Below are 17,128 nucleotides of genomic sequence, written 5' to 3' on the forward strand. Positions count from 1 at the left end.
GGACCTGTAGAAAGCTGGTTATCCGCCAATTTATGCAATCATCTGAGGTCATCTCAAAGGTGCTTTTTCAAAAGGCAACTGGACTTTTTTTTTAAGACATTTCGCTTCTCATCCAAGAAACCTCTCCAGTTCTGTTCAGTTCTCTTCAGAACTGAAGAAACTTGGATGAGAAGCAAAACATCTTTAAGGAAAAACAAAGTCCAGTTGCCTTTTGAAAAAGCGCCTTTGGGATAATCATGACCTGGATGACTGAGAATCTCCACAGACTATCATGTGAGATGTTTCTAAATAGTATCAGCATAGCACATAATAGCCTGCCTCATGTATATACAGAGGCAGGCCATTATGCGCTATGCTGATACCATTTAGATAATACAATACAATACAATACAATACAATACAATACAATACAATACAATACAATACAATACAATACAATACAATACAATACAATACAATACATACATATATACAGTATATATATATATATATATATATATACAGTGTGTGTATATATATATATACAGTGTGTGTGTATATATACATATACACAATCCAAAGCCTAGAATTCAGTAACACATATCGCTAGATTAGTTTGCATAGCAGCAATTGAAAATAGGGGTGGGAGGAGGTTTGAATGCCAGACTGGTCTTTAAATGACATGCATAGGGACTGTGACAAGTATGTAAATTACTTCAGCAACTTGCATCTCTGACCTAGTGGAATGTGACAGCATCTTTGTTACTGTGTAAGGCTCATACTGGCACCCTTCCCACATTGATCAGCTTCTGTAGCATCCATGTCAATAGTTTGCCTTCTCGGGATACTTTTTACAATATGTCTTGCTGTGATACCTCAATATCTTTACCTTGGGAATTCCATCTCTCATATGCAGCTCATAAGGCTTTGTGGCTCATCTGCCCTATTGTTAGTTCCAATAGCCAATCATAAATAGAGATCATTGCATGTTTACTTAACAATTTTTAGCCACTAGATTTTTTTTCCAAATCAAGACAAAGGATGAGGCCAGATGAGACCAGGATAAAAAAAATGCACGAAGCCAAGACAAAAGCTAAATTTGATGTAAATGTGTATATTCATAAAGGAATTAAAGCCACCAGGATTCAAGTTGGACATGCAAAGTTTCCTTCGCAAATATAATTCTACCCTAGATTGTTGTTGTTGTTTTGCATTAATATTGAAATCTATTGACAATTTTTAAAAAGGGCTCTTGACACTCACGTGTGATCATAGTTTTGCAGCACTGTTCTAGAGGGTACCAGTCCTAGCATACAGGATTTAAGCCTTTATCAGCTTCATTTTGCATATGAGAGAGACGTAAACAAATAATTGTCTCTTGTGTCTTCTTGCTTGTCATGAATGCAGGTCTCTGTGAATGCACAGTTACGCAGGTTTTACTTTTTAAAAATGCTGCAATGTAGCTTAAGTGATGAGATCTGGAATTATTTCCCATGAATTAATGATCATTGATTTATTTAGCAGACATATGCCCAGCAAACATATAAGCCCTTCCTACATAAAAAGAACACCTAAATATTCAATAAGATTACTTCTTTAGCTTTAGGAACTTTGCTCTGGTTTCTCAAATAAATGAGGAAAAATAGTGGTGATATGCACATAATAATTAGAAAGAAACTAGCTTCACATTTCCCAGAAATCTTTTGATTAAAGGTGGATTCTGAAGCAATTTATTTTCCACTGATGGGTCTTGAGAACAGCATCAGGATCTAAGACTGAATTGGGTCTGGTTTTAAATATAACGTTTGCCATACAGTAATTTCTGCCATAATTATGCTCTGTCCTTAGTGCTGTGCTGTGGCATATTATTATAAATATTTAGGATTGGCATATGCTTGCAGATGACAGGGCACAAGCACATACACTCACATCCCTACCCCAATGAAGAGTCAGTTTTAAGATGGCCAAGGCAATCCTAAATTGCATTAATAGAAGCATAGAATCAAGATCACGTGAAGTACTAGTACCACTTTTTAAAGCCTTAGTAAGACTACACTTAGAATACTGCATCCAGTTTTGGTCACCATACTATAAAAAAGATGTTGAGACTCTGGAAAGAGTGCTTAGAAGAGCAACAAAAATGATTAGGGGGTTGGAGGCTAAAACATATGACGAACGTTTGCAGGAATTGGATACTACTAGTCTAGTAAAGGACTAGTAAACTAGTCTAGTAGAGGACAGGAAGGCCTGGAGGAACATTGTCCATAGGGTCGCGATGGGTCGGACACGACTTCGCAACTAACAACAAGTCTAGTAAAAAAGAAGGACTAGGTGTCTCATGATAGCACGGTTCCATAATTCGAAGGGCTGCCACAAAGAAAAGAGAGTCAACTTATTTTCCAAAGCCAGAAGGCAAGACAAGAAGTAATGGATGGAAACTACGGAGAGAAGCAACTTGGAATTAAGGAGAAAGCTCCTAACAGTGAGAACAATTAACCAGTGGAACAACTTGCCTTTAGAAGCTGTGGGTGCTCCAGAAGAAGAGACTAGACACTCACTTGTCTGAAATGGTATAGGGTCTCCTGCTTAAAGCAGGGGATTGGACTAGAAGACCTCCAAGGTCCCTTCCAATTCTTTTATTCTATTATCTGTTATTGAAAATATTCGGCTTGAGTGCAGTACCTGTAACTATTATCTCAAATCTAACATCAAGTTAGTAGGGCGTATTTTAGTGAAATGGAGGCAGGGTTTTTTTTCTGCTTTGGATTAGAGAGAACTGAAGACAAAATCTACCAATGAGTCTTTGGAGTTGCATGGCAAATGGATGTGGGTGCCAACTCTCAGTGGTAAATTCTAATTCGGAAACCTTTTAGTAGCTGCACAATGTTTCTTGTTTGCCCAACACACTGCAAAGGCTTTTCTTTGATTTGTGCCTTACCCTCAGCAGTAAGAGATGAGGAGGACCCCGTTCTCTGAGAGAAGCTCTTCTTGTGCTCAGAATGAACTTGAGACCTTTTTACATGTATTTTTTCACTGCCCTTTCTACACAGCAGGTCTATCCTTACCAGTGGTGTAGCGTGGGGGGTGCAGGGGGGGCCGGCCGCACCGGGCGCAACATCGGGGGGGGCGCATTAGATGCATTTTACTTTAATTACATCAGTATTTTCATAACAAACAATACATGTGCTTAGGGGGTAAGGGTTTCTTTAACTAATCTAGTGGAAGAGACTCGAGTGCTAAAATCCACGGGTTAGGGGGCGCAAATTACTTGCCTTGCCCCAGGTGCTGACAACCCACGCTACGCCACTATCCTTACTGCTTCCTAACAGTAACCAAATCTGTTATCTTTCCTCTGCACAGATTGGAACCTACCATCAACAAAAGAGTTGCTAAGCTGCTATCGGTAGCAATTTGCATAAAAAGGCATCATGAAAGCATCAATGGTGACACTGTGAAATGCCTTTTTTCTTCTTCTACCGCATTGCATTTTTAATTTATTCAATTTCTATTTCATCTTATTTGATATTGTTTTATTCCGTTTTGTTCTATTCTTATTATATTTTTTCCCTCTCTCTGATTTTTATAATCTAATTTGGGGAGTTTATATGACCATTACACTATTTTGTTGTATTAGGTCATTACTTTTCTTGGTTGTTATTATTATTATTATTATTATTATTATTATTATTATTATTATTATTATTATTATTATTATTATTATTATTATTATTATTATTGGGTTATCTGGTCAATGACCATAGCTGAATAAATTTGATTTAATCTGCCTTGATTGATAATGGCTGGAGATTGTGCTAATTGTGCAAGTAAGTCATTTGAAGATTATCTTATCCTGCATTCATGGAAATATAGCATTCTGTTCATATGATGTAATAACTGCATTTTATTCTGGTCATATCTGGAGAGTTGTGTTCAATTCTTTCAAGAAAGGAGATAAACTGGAGCATGTATACAGCAGGACAGTCAGAATGGTGAAAGAACTGAAATAATCCTATCAGAAAATGATTAAAATTATTGGACAAATTATGTTGGGATCCCAGTTGAATCCAGCTGATAAAAAAATGAAGCCTTCTTTTTTTAAGGAGAGTAAATTTAACTCTTATCATGTAACATTTGGGAATTGGTAAGAAGACAAAAGAGAATTAGAGAATATTTAAAATGCCATTGTTATTCATTTTGCATTGCTTTATGTATTGGAGGTTCTTATTTAATTTTGCTTAGCATATTGCTAAGTACCATGTTTCCTTTAACATTATTTCCAAGATAAAATCTAAAATGAAGGAATTAATTCATGTGTATACATTAATAACCAATCTTTGGGAAGGTATTTCATTTCTGAGAAAGGAGATTATAATCACTGTAAGTGTAGCTATACTAGGATAGTATAAGAACAATGTAATCTCCGCAGAAAACAGTCACATTCTTCCATCTCTATAGATTTTAGGTTGTTTTTTAAAAAAAACCCAATTTTAATCAATTATCACCGTCATGCCCAATGTAATGTAAAGTGAGGATGACCTTGGGGAAAGAGGGAAAGACATGCTGCCCAGAAAACAATCAGACAACAGCAGCAGCAGCAACAACAACAACAACAACAACAACAACAACAACAACAACAACAACAACAATAATAATAATAATAATAATAATAATAATAATAATAATGTTGGAAGGGACCTTGGAGGTCATCTAGTCCAACCCTCTGCTCAGGCAGGAAACCCTATACCAGGGCTTTTCAACCTTTTCATCCATTGTACCACTTGTAGGATATCGCAACATCCGAGTACCACCAGTCGCCTAGCAAGGTGTCAAAAACTTGATGACAAAAAAAAGGAAATAAGTGATAAAGTACAGGTAGTCCTCGCTTTACAACAGTTCGCTTAGTGACTGTTTGAAGTTACAATGGCACTGAAAAAAGTGCCCCCCTAGCTATAGCCAAGCAAGACACATGCCTGCCTGCCCGGCGGCGCTCTTCCTCCTGTCCGAAGTTTTCATTGTTGTGAGCATTTCTGTTGAGGATTGGCAGTGGGTGTGGGGGTTGGGGGGGTGTTTCGTTTTTATTCCCCCCGTCTGCTGGGTGGTTGCATCACTTCACATGACCCTGGGACACTGTGACCGTCATAAATATGAATCAGTTGCCAAGCATCTGAACGTAAATCACAAGACCCTGAAGATGCTGCAACATTCCAGCTGATTGGCGCTTCCTCTGAGCCCTGACAACCCCCAAAAGCACTGATCCTGGCGCTTCTGCTGAGTTCTGACAGCCCTGCAGCTCCAGCTGTGTCTCGCTCAGGCTTGTGTGGTGCTGCCACCGGTTCAGCTCATTCCTCTCCCCCGCTACCACTTTCCTAGGATGCTCGTGTACCACCTGCCAGGTGCCAATGTGCCACAGGTGGTACCCGTACCACTGGTTGAAAAGCCCTGCCCTATACCATTTCAGACAAATGGCTGTCCAATCTCTTCCTAAAGACTTCCAGTGTTGGAGCATTCACAATTTCTGGAGGCAGGTTGTTCCACTGATTAATTGTTCTAACTGTCAGGAAGTTTCTCCTCAGTTCTAGGTTGCTTCTCTCTTTGGTTAGTTTCCATCCACTGTTGCTTGTCCTGCCTTCAGATGCAAGAGAGGCAGGAGTCTCAGTGGCTTAATGGTCAGAGAAATAAACTTGGGAAGCATTTGCCCTAAGGAATCAAATAGTCAAAAGTGCTGGTGGGAAGTTTGTTCCTTCAGACTTGCAAGATTCTGTTAATGTAGCCTTACAATAAAATAGAATTAATTCATCTAGTCATGTTTCTGGTCCAGTTTACTTGTGAATTCAGAATAATCCTTGCCTTAATTCTCTCTCATTTATTTAAAAATACAATTGGATTTTTTTCAGCCAATTACTAACCCATGAGCACTATTAGCAAGATCTATGCCAAGCACCTTGCTGTTAAGAACTTGGATCGGATGGTTCACAGGCCATTGATTAAAGAACAAATCAGATTTCAAATAATCTTATATATTTTAAAAAATAAGAGTTTGTAGGGACCTTGGAGGTCTTCTAGTCCAACCCCCTGCTCAAGCAGAGACCCTATAGCATTTCAGACAAGTGACTGCCCAGTCTCTTCTTATAAGCCTCCAGTGATGGAGCACCCACAGCTTCTGAAGGCTAGTTAATTGTTCTCACTGTTAGGAAATTTATCCTTAGTTCCAGGCTGCTTTTCTCCTTGTGCAGTGAGAAATCTCCTTGCATACCTCCTAAAAGCTTTTATAAATTAGCATTGACCCAGGTACGATTTTTGGGGAGCAAACATCACTGATCACAGTAATATATACTTTTGAGCCAGGGGTTTTTAAACTTTTTCAGACTGTGAATCATCTCCTGAACCCCATGAAATGACAGCTGTGACATTTTTCATGGAAAACAGTTCCTACCCTTTTCACTATGCTATACCTTAGGAAAAAATGCCATGGATGCCCCAATATGAATTTCAGTTATTTTTTTTCTCTTCTCTTCTCTTCTCTTCTCTTCTCTTCTCTTCTCTTCTCTTCTCTTCTCTTCTCTTCTCTTCTCTTCTCTTCTCTCCTCTCCTCTCCTCTCCTCTCCTCTCCTCTCCTCTCCTCTCCTCTCCTCTTCCTTTTTTTGCCCTTAATCTCTCATGGAACTCCATCAAGTTATTCTAGAACAGACATGTCAAACACAAGGCCCGGGGGGCCAGATCCGGCCCGTGAAGTGGTTTCATGCGGCCCGCGAAGCCATCCTGGAAACAGTGAGGGGACGGCCCCCGCTGCCTTGGCCCTGGCCCAGAGACCCTCCTTCTGCCAGAGACCCTCAGATCTGTCCCACTCCTGCCCAGGCCCTCATAGGCACCCTTGATGCGAAGGATGTAGAGCTGGCCACTCCCACCCAGTAGGCCACACACACTCTAGCCACGCCCACCCAGTAGGCCACGCCCACCCTGGCCACACCCAGCCAGCCCCCTGAGGGCAACCGCAATGCTGATGTGGCTCTCAATGAAACTGACACCCCTGTTCTAGAACATGAAATTTCTGCAGCACAGAAATTTGTTTGTTTTCAGCAATGAGGCCAGGATCATACAATTATACTTAGGTGTTCCTCAACATCTCAGGTGGCCTCTATTCAGATCAGCTTAGCTTTAGAAGAAAAAGCTCCCATGAGCTTTTAAAACATTGGACTATTATCAGAGGAATACATTTCTCTCCTTTGGATGAAGTATGCGTAAAATTATTTTTGTTTCAGCTAGGCTTTGTTTTCAAGGCTAACTGAACCTTATTTAGTTTATTCCTTTGAGGGATTAACAAACAAGAAAGATGACAAATTAAGTCTTTTTTTTACTCTCTGAGATCCCAGCTTCTATTCAAAACTTATTAATCTGAGAACTTGAGAGACAAGTTTTCCTTTCTCTCAAATCAAATTTCTTAAATCAAATTAAAAGCATTCTATAGGCTGATGAAGTAAATTTTAACAATGATTTTAAGCAGTTTATATTCTGGAGAATATAATTGGACTTTAAAATTAAATTGCTACTTTGACTTTAACTGGAAATTCTCTTTCATTAATGTTCTTTCTGAAATGTTTCTCTAAGTGATGTTTTATTTCATATGTGTAATTTTCTCTGTAGTACAAAATTGTTTGAATTATTATGTGAGTTTATTTAATTACTTAATGCTCACTACAGTCAAGTTTAAGTCTCATGGCACTTGTAACAATAGGAAGCAAGTGACAGTGGCATAGTTATAAGAGAATAAAACAAAGAAAAAGAGGCTAGAGGCTGGAAAAAGGAAGGGATTAGGCTCAAATCCAATTCCATTAGCTGTTTGTATATAGATATGCAAGAAACCGGAATTTAAACAGAACTCTGTAATCAGTGGTGGGATTCAGATAGGTGAACAACCGGTTCTCTGCCTGGATGCTGCTTCTGGAAGTCCATTCTGGTCCTGGGCAACAAAAAATTACCTACCGGTTCTGCCAAACTGGTGCAAACCGGCTGAATCCCACCACTGTCTGTAATGTTAACTGGGAGCAGCTATAGTTAATCATTCGTGTTTATCACTGGAGACATCAGTTCCCAACAGGAAATCCTATAAATATTGCATAAGTAGGCAGGAATCCTCTAGTCATCTTTAGAAAGGAAGGAATACAGCTTCACTGCTACATTTTAAATTTTGTTTAATTTATTTTCTCTTTCTGTACAAACCTATTCATGTGAAATATTTCTAGGTAATTGCAATTTGACCTTCAATTTATTTGACAATCAGAGGTCTAATTTTTTGCTTAACAGATTGGGGGATGAGAAAGGCACTGAATAGTGGGATGATTGATGAATTCAGTAATGACGGTAGAAAGGAAAAGACATTACCTTCGTTTTATCATATAAGCCATGATTATCCAACATCATTTTCCGCTCATGGGTGGCATATCTCCGCAGATCACGTTCAAATTGCTGCATGCATATAAAATACTCAGTGTTATTATACCAAAGCCAAATTATCTCTATCTATCTATCTATCTGTCTGTCTGTCTGTCTGTCTGTCTGTCTGTCTGTCTGTCTGTCTGTCTGTAGGTCTGTCTGTCTATCTATCTATCTATCTATCTATCTATCTATCTATCTATCTATCTATCTATCTATCTATCTATCTATCTCCTTTGTTTTAATCTATTGTAGCACTCATTATTATAAACTTTTATTAATATAATGTAGATATAAATTTAAGATAAATTTAAGATAAATTTATATTGTCCTGCAACGACTTTTAAAATCCTACAGTGAAGATGTTCCTGAGAGCTAATATTAAAGACAAGTAACATGAGGAAGCCTGCTAGGTCCTCATTACTGCACATGTAACCATAAGTAATGTGATATTGCGATATTATATTGCACTTTTTTCTATAATGAATGTAGTCTGCAATTCTTACAAGTTTTTTAATGGATGTTCACCCAGAGCTACTCTGTTGGATGTGTGATACTATATCACATTAGCTAGTATTGTCTTCCTGATAATTATAACTTTATAAGAAGAGATGGTTGAAGTTTAATTTAAACATACAGTGGATTCTATTTGCTTCTGACTCACAGAAGATGTCTGAATGAAACAAAAATCTTTAAGTGTTTGCACTTTTTCAGGAAGCATTACAGTCTATAATATGTTTGTTGGTAGCTGCCTAGAGATTAGAAGCAACTGTCAAGGAAACACAAAATACAGAATAGAATAGAATAGAATAGAATAGAATAGAATAGAATAGAATAGAATAGAATAGAATAGAATAGAATAGAATAGAATAGAATAGAATAGAATATCTTTATTGTCATTGTGTATCTCATAATGAAATTTAGTACTGTCCACAGGGCACACTACACACAAGTAAAAACCACAAATAATATTAAGGAATCAGTGCAACCTTCAGCAATATTCAGAAGTAAATATCATTGAGTTAAATAAGCTTACTCTAAAGGTAATATATAAATTACAGTTATAGTCTACACTTTCTAAATCTCATTCAACAAACTTGGCTGATTCTTTCCTGAAAAAAACTTCCCATTCTTCTCACCATCTCAGTTTCATCATTTTACGGAGACAGGAAGACATGAACTAAAGGTTATTTTTTAAAAAATTCTGCTTTCCATATTTATTCTATAAAATCAAATTTCTATCAAATCAGAATGCAATGAATGTTTAATTCAAATGTTGTAATGAAGTCTTCTACAAAATAAGTGAATTAATATTTGGATTTTGCTTTGTTTATTTAAATTTTTAAACCCTGAAGTCTTCTGCTTATTGAAATTATATTTTGTTTTCATGTTTACTGTAGAATTTTTACACTTCTATGACCTGTTTTTAGAAAGTAGTTTTAAAAAACAGAAGAAAGAAAACAAAAAGGCAAATGGGTTTTCAAGCACGTTTTCTCTTAAACATAACTGCTATTTTAAAGTTCCCTTAGCTGAGGAGAAAGGTTTTGAAATATTCAAGTAAAGTTTCCTAAAGGAGGGGAACAGATTGATGCATGACCTAATGTTTCTTCATATGCTCAAGAAACTCAAATTCTGAAAAAAAAAGGCAAGGTGCCAACATAGGTAACTAATGTCAAACTTGGATTTTCCTGTGTGCAAAAAAAAAAAGTTGCTGTTTTTCCTCCAGTGAATTTTATTTATTTATTGATGGGATTTATATCCCGCCCTATCTCCTGAAGGACTCAGGGCGGCTAACAACAAAACATATAATAAGTACAGAAATCAAGATAAAAATGAAATTAAAATCATCTGTGCAATAAATTAAAATTAAAAATTAAAAATAAATTAAAAATTCTAAATATAATTAATTAAAATGCCTGTCGGTCCAGGTCAGCCTGGTGGAACAGGAGTGTTTTGAGGCCGCGGCGAAAGGATTGGAGATTTTGGGCCGTCCGAAGCTCAGGGGGGAGCTGATTCCATAGGGCTGGCGCTCCCACAGAGAAGGCCCTCCCCCTGGGGGTCGCCAGCCAACATTGCCTAGCTGACGGTACCCAGAGGAGGCCTTCTCTGTGTGAGCGTACTGGACGATGGGAATTTGTTCCCGGCAGCAAATTTGGTATTTATAGCTTCTCTAAAATACTGAAACTGGATTGGGTAGACCAGATAAGATTTATGGGGGGAGAAATAATATTTTACCATTTCATGATGGGTCTGAAAGAACTCTATTAGACAGAGCAGAAGAACTGAAACAGTTGATGACACTTACAGAGAACAAGATGGATTACAGAAACCACAACCACAACCTGTAAAGGATACTGTTTATATTGGAATGTTCTAGTAGCAGTAGAAAGGGGTGAGCCTGGGCCCTTAAAGGAATGTAGAATTTAGAAGGGTTGGGCCAGAACATCTTAAAGTTACCCCATCTTGTTAACAGATACTGCATTTCAGCTGTAAAGATCAGAGTATGATTATTATGGCTTTGTGGGTGATTTCTATGTTACAGTTCTGGGAGAATATAGCCCATAACCTTGATTATAGTATTTCAGGGCCCTTTTGTAATCTTGTGGCCAGGACTACAATGATTAGTATAGTTGTGCATGCCAATAAAAGATACTTCATTGTATCGATCAAAAAATGCTTTGTTTCCTTGTTTGAAGTAGGTATTTTTCCACAACAGTTTATAAAACTCAATTGGTGCCCTATACTATTTCAGTAAGTATTTTTCCACCTATTCAGAACATAAAGTAGCACTGTACCTTTCAGGAAAGAAACAAGGAGAAAATTAATATACAAGTGACAAGCCAAAGAAATGAACATTTTTTTCAGATGTACACTTCTGCATGGGATATTGCCTTATACAAGTTAGGATAGAAATATAAACAGGAAGAAAGGAAGTTATTTACCCTAGATCCTGTCCACCCTAAGAGAGCAAATGCGTAGTGTTCAAAAGGGGTAACAACCAGATCCACACGAATTGCTTTCCAGTCTTTTGTTTCTTCTTCAGCGAGAACCTCTGATCTGATGGCACTTCCTTTGTTCCCCCATTCCTTATGGACTTTTAAAATTGCAAAGCACTTCTGAAAATGGTCTAAAGCATCGACTTTTCTGCTTGGCAACTTTGTATTTTCAAACGTCGATTCAATAAGATCATAATATAAGAGCAATTCCTAGAAGAAAACGTATTTCATATATTATTATTATGCTGAGAGCCAATGTGAGGTGATTGTTAAGGTGTTTGCATTAAGTCATCCTCAGCATGAAGGTATATTGTGTGACTTTGGATCAGGCACTCTATCTGAGCCCTTGGCTCCTAGGACTGTAGTTGTGCGGAAAAATTGGAGGAGGAGATGATATTCCATGCTGGCTCAGGAATTCTGGGAGTTGAAGTCCACGAGTCATAAAAGAGCCAAGGTTGCCTACCCCTGGTCTAGTGCATATATCTTTGGGAGGTCTTGGATTAAACAGAATTTCAAAATATGTATTGCAAAGAATCCTACTGGTTGGGCAAAAGAAAACATTCCTATAACATTGTCAGCATTCCCTAAATAAATAAGAAGTTGGCAACAAAAGAATCACATTGTTATCCATGGAGGCTTTTGATAATCACGTGATTTATGAACAATCATTCTGAGCTATTATTCTAAGGATTGGAGCTTTAATAACTTGAGAGAAACAATTATTATAACTATGCTAAAATGTTTTTTCCAGAAATTATTCACGTATAACCTTTCATGTTTTGATGGGTAGAAGCTTTCTACTTGAACAAATATGAAACTGACTTCACAGTGCGGAATGTGATCCTAAGTGATTACACTCCAAATCAAACATTAGAATCACAAAAGACAACACCTTTTGATGTACCAGTCAAGAAAATACAGTATTTTTCTGCATCAGTAGAAAATAAAGTACAGCTTACAAGATGAAAAAACAACTCCATAGTTTATCATCAAAGTTACACAGCACATTATAGGATTATATGTAGGACAGCCTGGAGTTTTAAGCCCTTAATAGCAAAGATTATATATGCAAAAATGTTGAAAATAAAATTACTAAATATTAATAGCTAAGATTCATATTACTCCCACATATCATAATTCAAAAAGCAACTGTATATATTTCTAATAACTGAGCCAAAGCTTCTCTTTATGTTTTTCATATGTGAAATTTAGAAAAAAGAATACAGACTGCCAAATATCAGTAGGCTGGCAATCTCCGCTATTCTGTTATAGTATGCCTACGAAGCTTGCATGCTATAAATACTTATAGCTTTCAGTATAGAAGGTGTCAAACTTAGACTAGGAACATTAATTAAAAATTAATGCTTATTTTCTGTTCCAATGGAACTTCCTGAGTATGTGACAATACGCTGTACATACTGCTTAGTTGCTAAATTTCAGGCAATAGCGCGTTGGGTTGAAAGGAGAGTCTAGGTTAGATATTCTAGCATGCATAGTGCAGCAACAACATATTTGGGGCAAAAATTGAGTTTCTTTTTTTTTCCCTAAGCCTAATTCTTTTATGGCAAATGACAGACTGTCTTTACCAAAAACAGAGAATGCTGAATGTGGGATGAGCATATTTATGACTAGCAACCTTGTCTACTTCTTCATTCTATTGAAAAGTGTTATGCATCAGACTTGATTAACCAAATCCATGAAGGGTGATAAGCCAGTATTATGGATCTGCTGATGATAACCAACATGGAATATAAAAGAAGATACAAATTAACAAGGGGAAGGAGAAAAAGGTTGTGTGATCCAATTGTTTGTTTGTTTGTTTGTAAGAGAAAAAGAAAGCATGTGAAAATCTGAAGGAAAGCAGCCTTCCTTATTTGTGGGCTGCATTTGATGACAAAAATATAGATAAGGTTGTGAAGTTTTGATTATAAATGAAAGAACCAAAGCACATGTCACAAAGAATGAGTTGGTGTCATCTAGATTGTAACATGTACGGGTAGTCCTCAACTTACGATGACAATTGAGCCCAAAATTTCTGTTGTTGAGTGAGACATTTGTTAAGTGAGTTTTGCCCCATTATACTACCTTTCTTGCCATAGTTGTTAAGTGAACCATTGCAGTTGTTAAGTTAGTAACACAGTTATTAAGGGAATCTGGCTTCCCCATTGACTTTGCTTTTCAGAAAGTTGCAAAAGGGGATGTGAGTCAGTTGCCAAGCGTCTGAATTTTGATCATGTGACCATAGGGATGGTACAATGGTTGTAAGTGTGAAAAATAGTTGTAAGTCACTTTTTTCAGTGCCATTATAACTTTGAGCAGTCACTAAATGAACTGTTGTAAGTCAAGGACTACTGTGTTTCCCCAAAAATAAGACCCGGTCTAATTTTCTATTATTATTATTGTTATTGTTGTTTTTGTTGTTGTCTCCAAAAGAGGCACAGGTCTTATTTTCAGGGGATGTCTTTTCCCCTGTCTCACCTTGCAACAGTGGCATTGACAGCCCTGCCCAGCCAGCCAACTTATTTATTTATTTATTTATTTATTTATTTATTTATTTATTTATTTATTTATTTATTTATTTATTTGATTTGATTTGTATACCGCCCTTCTCCCTAAGGACTCAGGGCGGTGAACAGTGACATAAATAATAGAATGTACAAATATAGATATTGAAAATAAATTAAACTTCTTCTGCAGCTGCTCATTGCCGCTCACGCATATCATCCCTGGCCTCCATTTCACCATCATAGGCCTTCGGGAAAGGCCTCTGCAGCCAAGAACTGGGCTCCAGATTGACACATGCAGTGCCCCCCCTGGGCCCCAGGGGGCACCATGTGCATCAATCTGGAGCTCAATTCTCAGCTGCAGAGGCCTTTCCTAAAGGCCTATGATGGCAAAATGGAGGCCGGGGTGATGCATGCGAGCAGTGGCGAGTGGCCACAGAAGAAGTGGCCAGCAAGGTGAGGCAGGTGTCAAGGCATGGCTGCAATGGTAAGCAGGTGCTGGGTGCATGAGGCAGCTCCACCACCCTCACCCCCACCCTAGCTTTATTTTTAGGCATGCGCTTCACCCCAAAGCTTGGGCTTATTTTCAGGGTAGGTCTTGTTTTAGGGGAAACACGATACCTATATTAAGAAAGGCGGAATTAATAGGGTGATATCAGTTGCATGTTTTGTTCGAATGAATCATTATAACAAAAGAATCAGGGGAAGGTTTTGGAGAAAGTGGTGCACCATTCTGAATGCATGTGATCTGAGGAAAAGATTGTTTTGCTGAGTAACAGAAATGCATGGGTTGAAGCTAGATGAAAAAGCACAGAAAATTGATAGGGCATTTAGAGATCCCAAGAATGAATGAGAACGGTGATGTTTGCTGGCTATCTGTTTAAAAAATGACTGCTTGTTTGAAGACATCGTTTAAGCATAAATCTACTCTTGCATTTCCAAAAAAATACCTGAATTGAAGACGAAGCATGATTGATTTAAGAGTTTAGGACAGAGGACTGAGATAATTAGTGAAGTATTACAAAGGTGATGAGATATTCTGAATCTCGGACAGATCATTTTTTGATAGTGTCAAGAATGAGACTTGGGCAAAATGCACATGGAAGAACAGGAAAGAAATGAACAAAAACAGTGAATGCTGAACAATTGGAAAAAAGAAAAAATGCAGATATTGTATGAAAAAGTGGTGGATGGTATGTTAATGTTCCAATAGAATGAAGGGAAGAGATGTCCTCTGCTATGCACAGAATAGGGTGGAAAATATGCTACAGAAGTATATGTAATAACACCAGTGTGACATATAAAAGAGAATGCTTGGCAGACTGATAGTGGGGGAAAATGATAGATGGGTGCAAATGAGGAGGGGGAAAAGCACATAAAAGAAGGATTTCTGAAAAAAAAATGAAGATCAAAGAACAATATTGTGCAATGTGTATATAAAGAAGAAGATAATTGCAAAAAATGTAGTCAGGAGAGCAAGGAACTGTTAAAATTAAAAGAGGCAGAGAAAATGCAGAGCAATGTCAATGAAAAGTAAGAAGGAGGAAAAAAGTGAAATATTTTGGAAGTGGATGAGGAAAGACAAGCACAAAGCCCCTAGCAGAATAAGTAAAATAAAAAATAAAAAGGATGAAATGATTTGGGATGAAATTGAAGCAACAGGATGCTAGAAGGACTATTTTAGAGATTTGTATGAGAATGCGCATGATGTGTGGAGGAATGAAACAGAAATGAATGCTATAAATCTTAGTGTCCAAGAAAAAAATTATGACAATAAAGTCATAAAAGGCTCAAGAACGTTGAAAAATGATAAGGCTCCAGGTTTAGAAAGCATAATTGGAGAAATAGTAAAAAAGGGATACATTTTGCTTATGGAGTGGCTGTGCAATTTGTTTAATGCATCTCCGAAGGCTGCATCTACACCTGATAATTTTTCCCCTATGGAAATGTGTGTGTGTGTGTGTGTGTGTGTATAGGTGTAGATATAGGTATAGGTATATTTGTGTGTGTGTGTGTGTGTGTGTGTGTGTGTGTGTAATATACACATATACAAACTCATATATATACATACATACAAACCCATATGCATACATACGTACATACATACATACATACATACATACATACACACATATATATATAAGGAATTAGTTTGTTAAGTCTGCCAGGGAAGGTCAAGGCAGAATTCTGATTGAAAGGCTACGGAAGGTGACAATGTGCAAAATCTGGAAGTGCAGTCTGGTTTTTTGACGGGCAGAAAATTTGTAAGCCAGATTTTTGCTCTTCAGCAGACCATTGAGAAATAAATGGATGCGAGAATCACAGACTTGTGAAGTTGGAAGAGACTACTTTTTGAATATTGATAATTTGTATTGTTGGATGAGAGATTCAGATAGATGGTACCTTGTGACTAGGAATATTAATTTGAAGGTTGATGTATCAAAAGACAAGGTCATTGTATTTGACAGGTAAGAGTGATGTTCATATTCAAATGGTGAAAAACAAGAACAGTAGATGGTTTTGTATATTTTACTCAAACGTTTATTCAAATGGAAACATGGTTAGAGAAATTATTAAAATGGAAAATGGATGGCAAATGTGATTAAAAAAGAGAATCAATGGTAGGTGGTTGGTTGCAAGTTATGAATGTTTATCAAAATAAATGAAAATGTGTGGGTTGAAAAATGTCATTCTGCTTACTGTTATATAAAAGCGATAGGTGGATAAGTCAAGAGAAACATAAAAGTCGGTTGTACACAATGAGAAAGGATACTATGTGATAAAAGAAGCAGAGACAGGGTCCAGAATGATTGGGTGCTGAATGTATGTGGATTGATTAAAACAGTGAGTGATTCAGGACAAAAGAGGTTATTTGAATGAAGATCAAGTCACAAACCCAATGCATGAAGCAAGAATGAATGTGTTAAGGGTATTGGGAAAATACTATAGGTAATTTCCAATGTAATTTGTAACCAGTCCAGTTCCAGTCAATCACTATGTTCAGATCAGAGCAAGCGTACATGAAACTCAATACAACTAGCATACAATGTAGCTTGGTGTTTATTTATTAAACATCAGAAAACATTAAAAAAAATTGGCAAAATTGGATAATAGGGAAAATAGGGTAACAGGCGAAAGCAGGCAAGAGTTTGCAGTTTATGTATCTGTCTGTCTATTTATCTCATTAATCAAAGACCAAAAAACTCTTCAAAGCCAATG

General features: G+C 37.2%; 1 protein-coding gene across 1 annotated transcript in view; it reads right to left on the reverse strand.

The window, feature by feature from the left end:
- DNTT (DNA nucleotidylexotransferase) overlaps positions 1-17,128 on the reverse strand; it is a gene marked incomplete at both ends in the record, with an annotated part of 218,238 nt that overhangs the window by 23,981 nt on the left and 177,129 nt on the right. The window contains 2 exons of the mRNA XM_083364897.1: positions 8,359-8,442; positions 11,352-11,615. Coding sequence (XP_083221023.1) covers positions 8,359-8,442; positions 11,352-11,615 — 348 coding nt within the window. The remainder of the gene's footprint in view (positions 1-8,358; positions 8,443-11,351; positions 11,616-17,128) is intronic.

The sequence above is a fragment of the Vipera ursinii genome (genome assembly GCF_947247035.1).
Source record: "Vipera ursinii genome assembly, chromosome: 5".
NCBI classification, from domain to species: Eukaryota; Metazoa; Chordata; class Lepidosauria; order Squamata; family Viperidae; genus Vipera; species Vipera ursinii.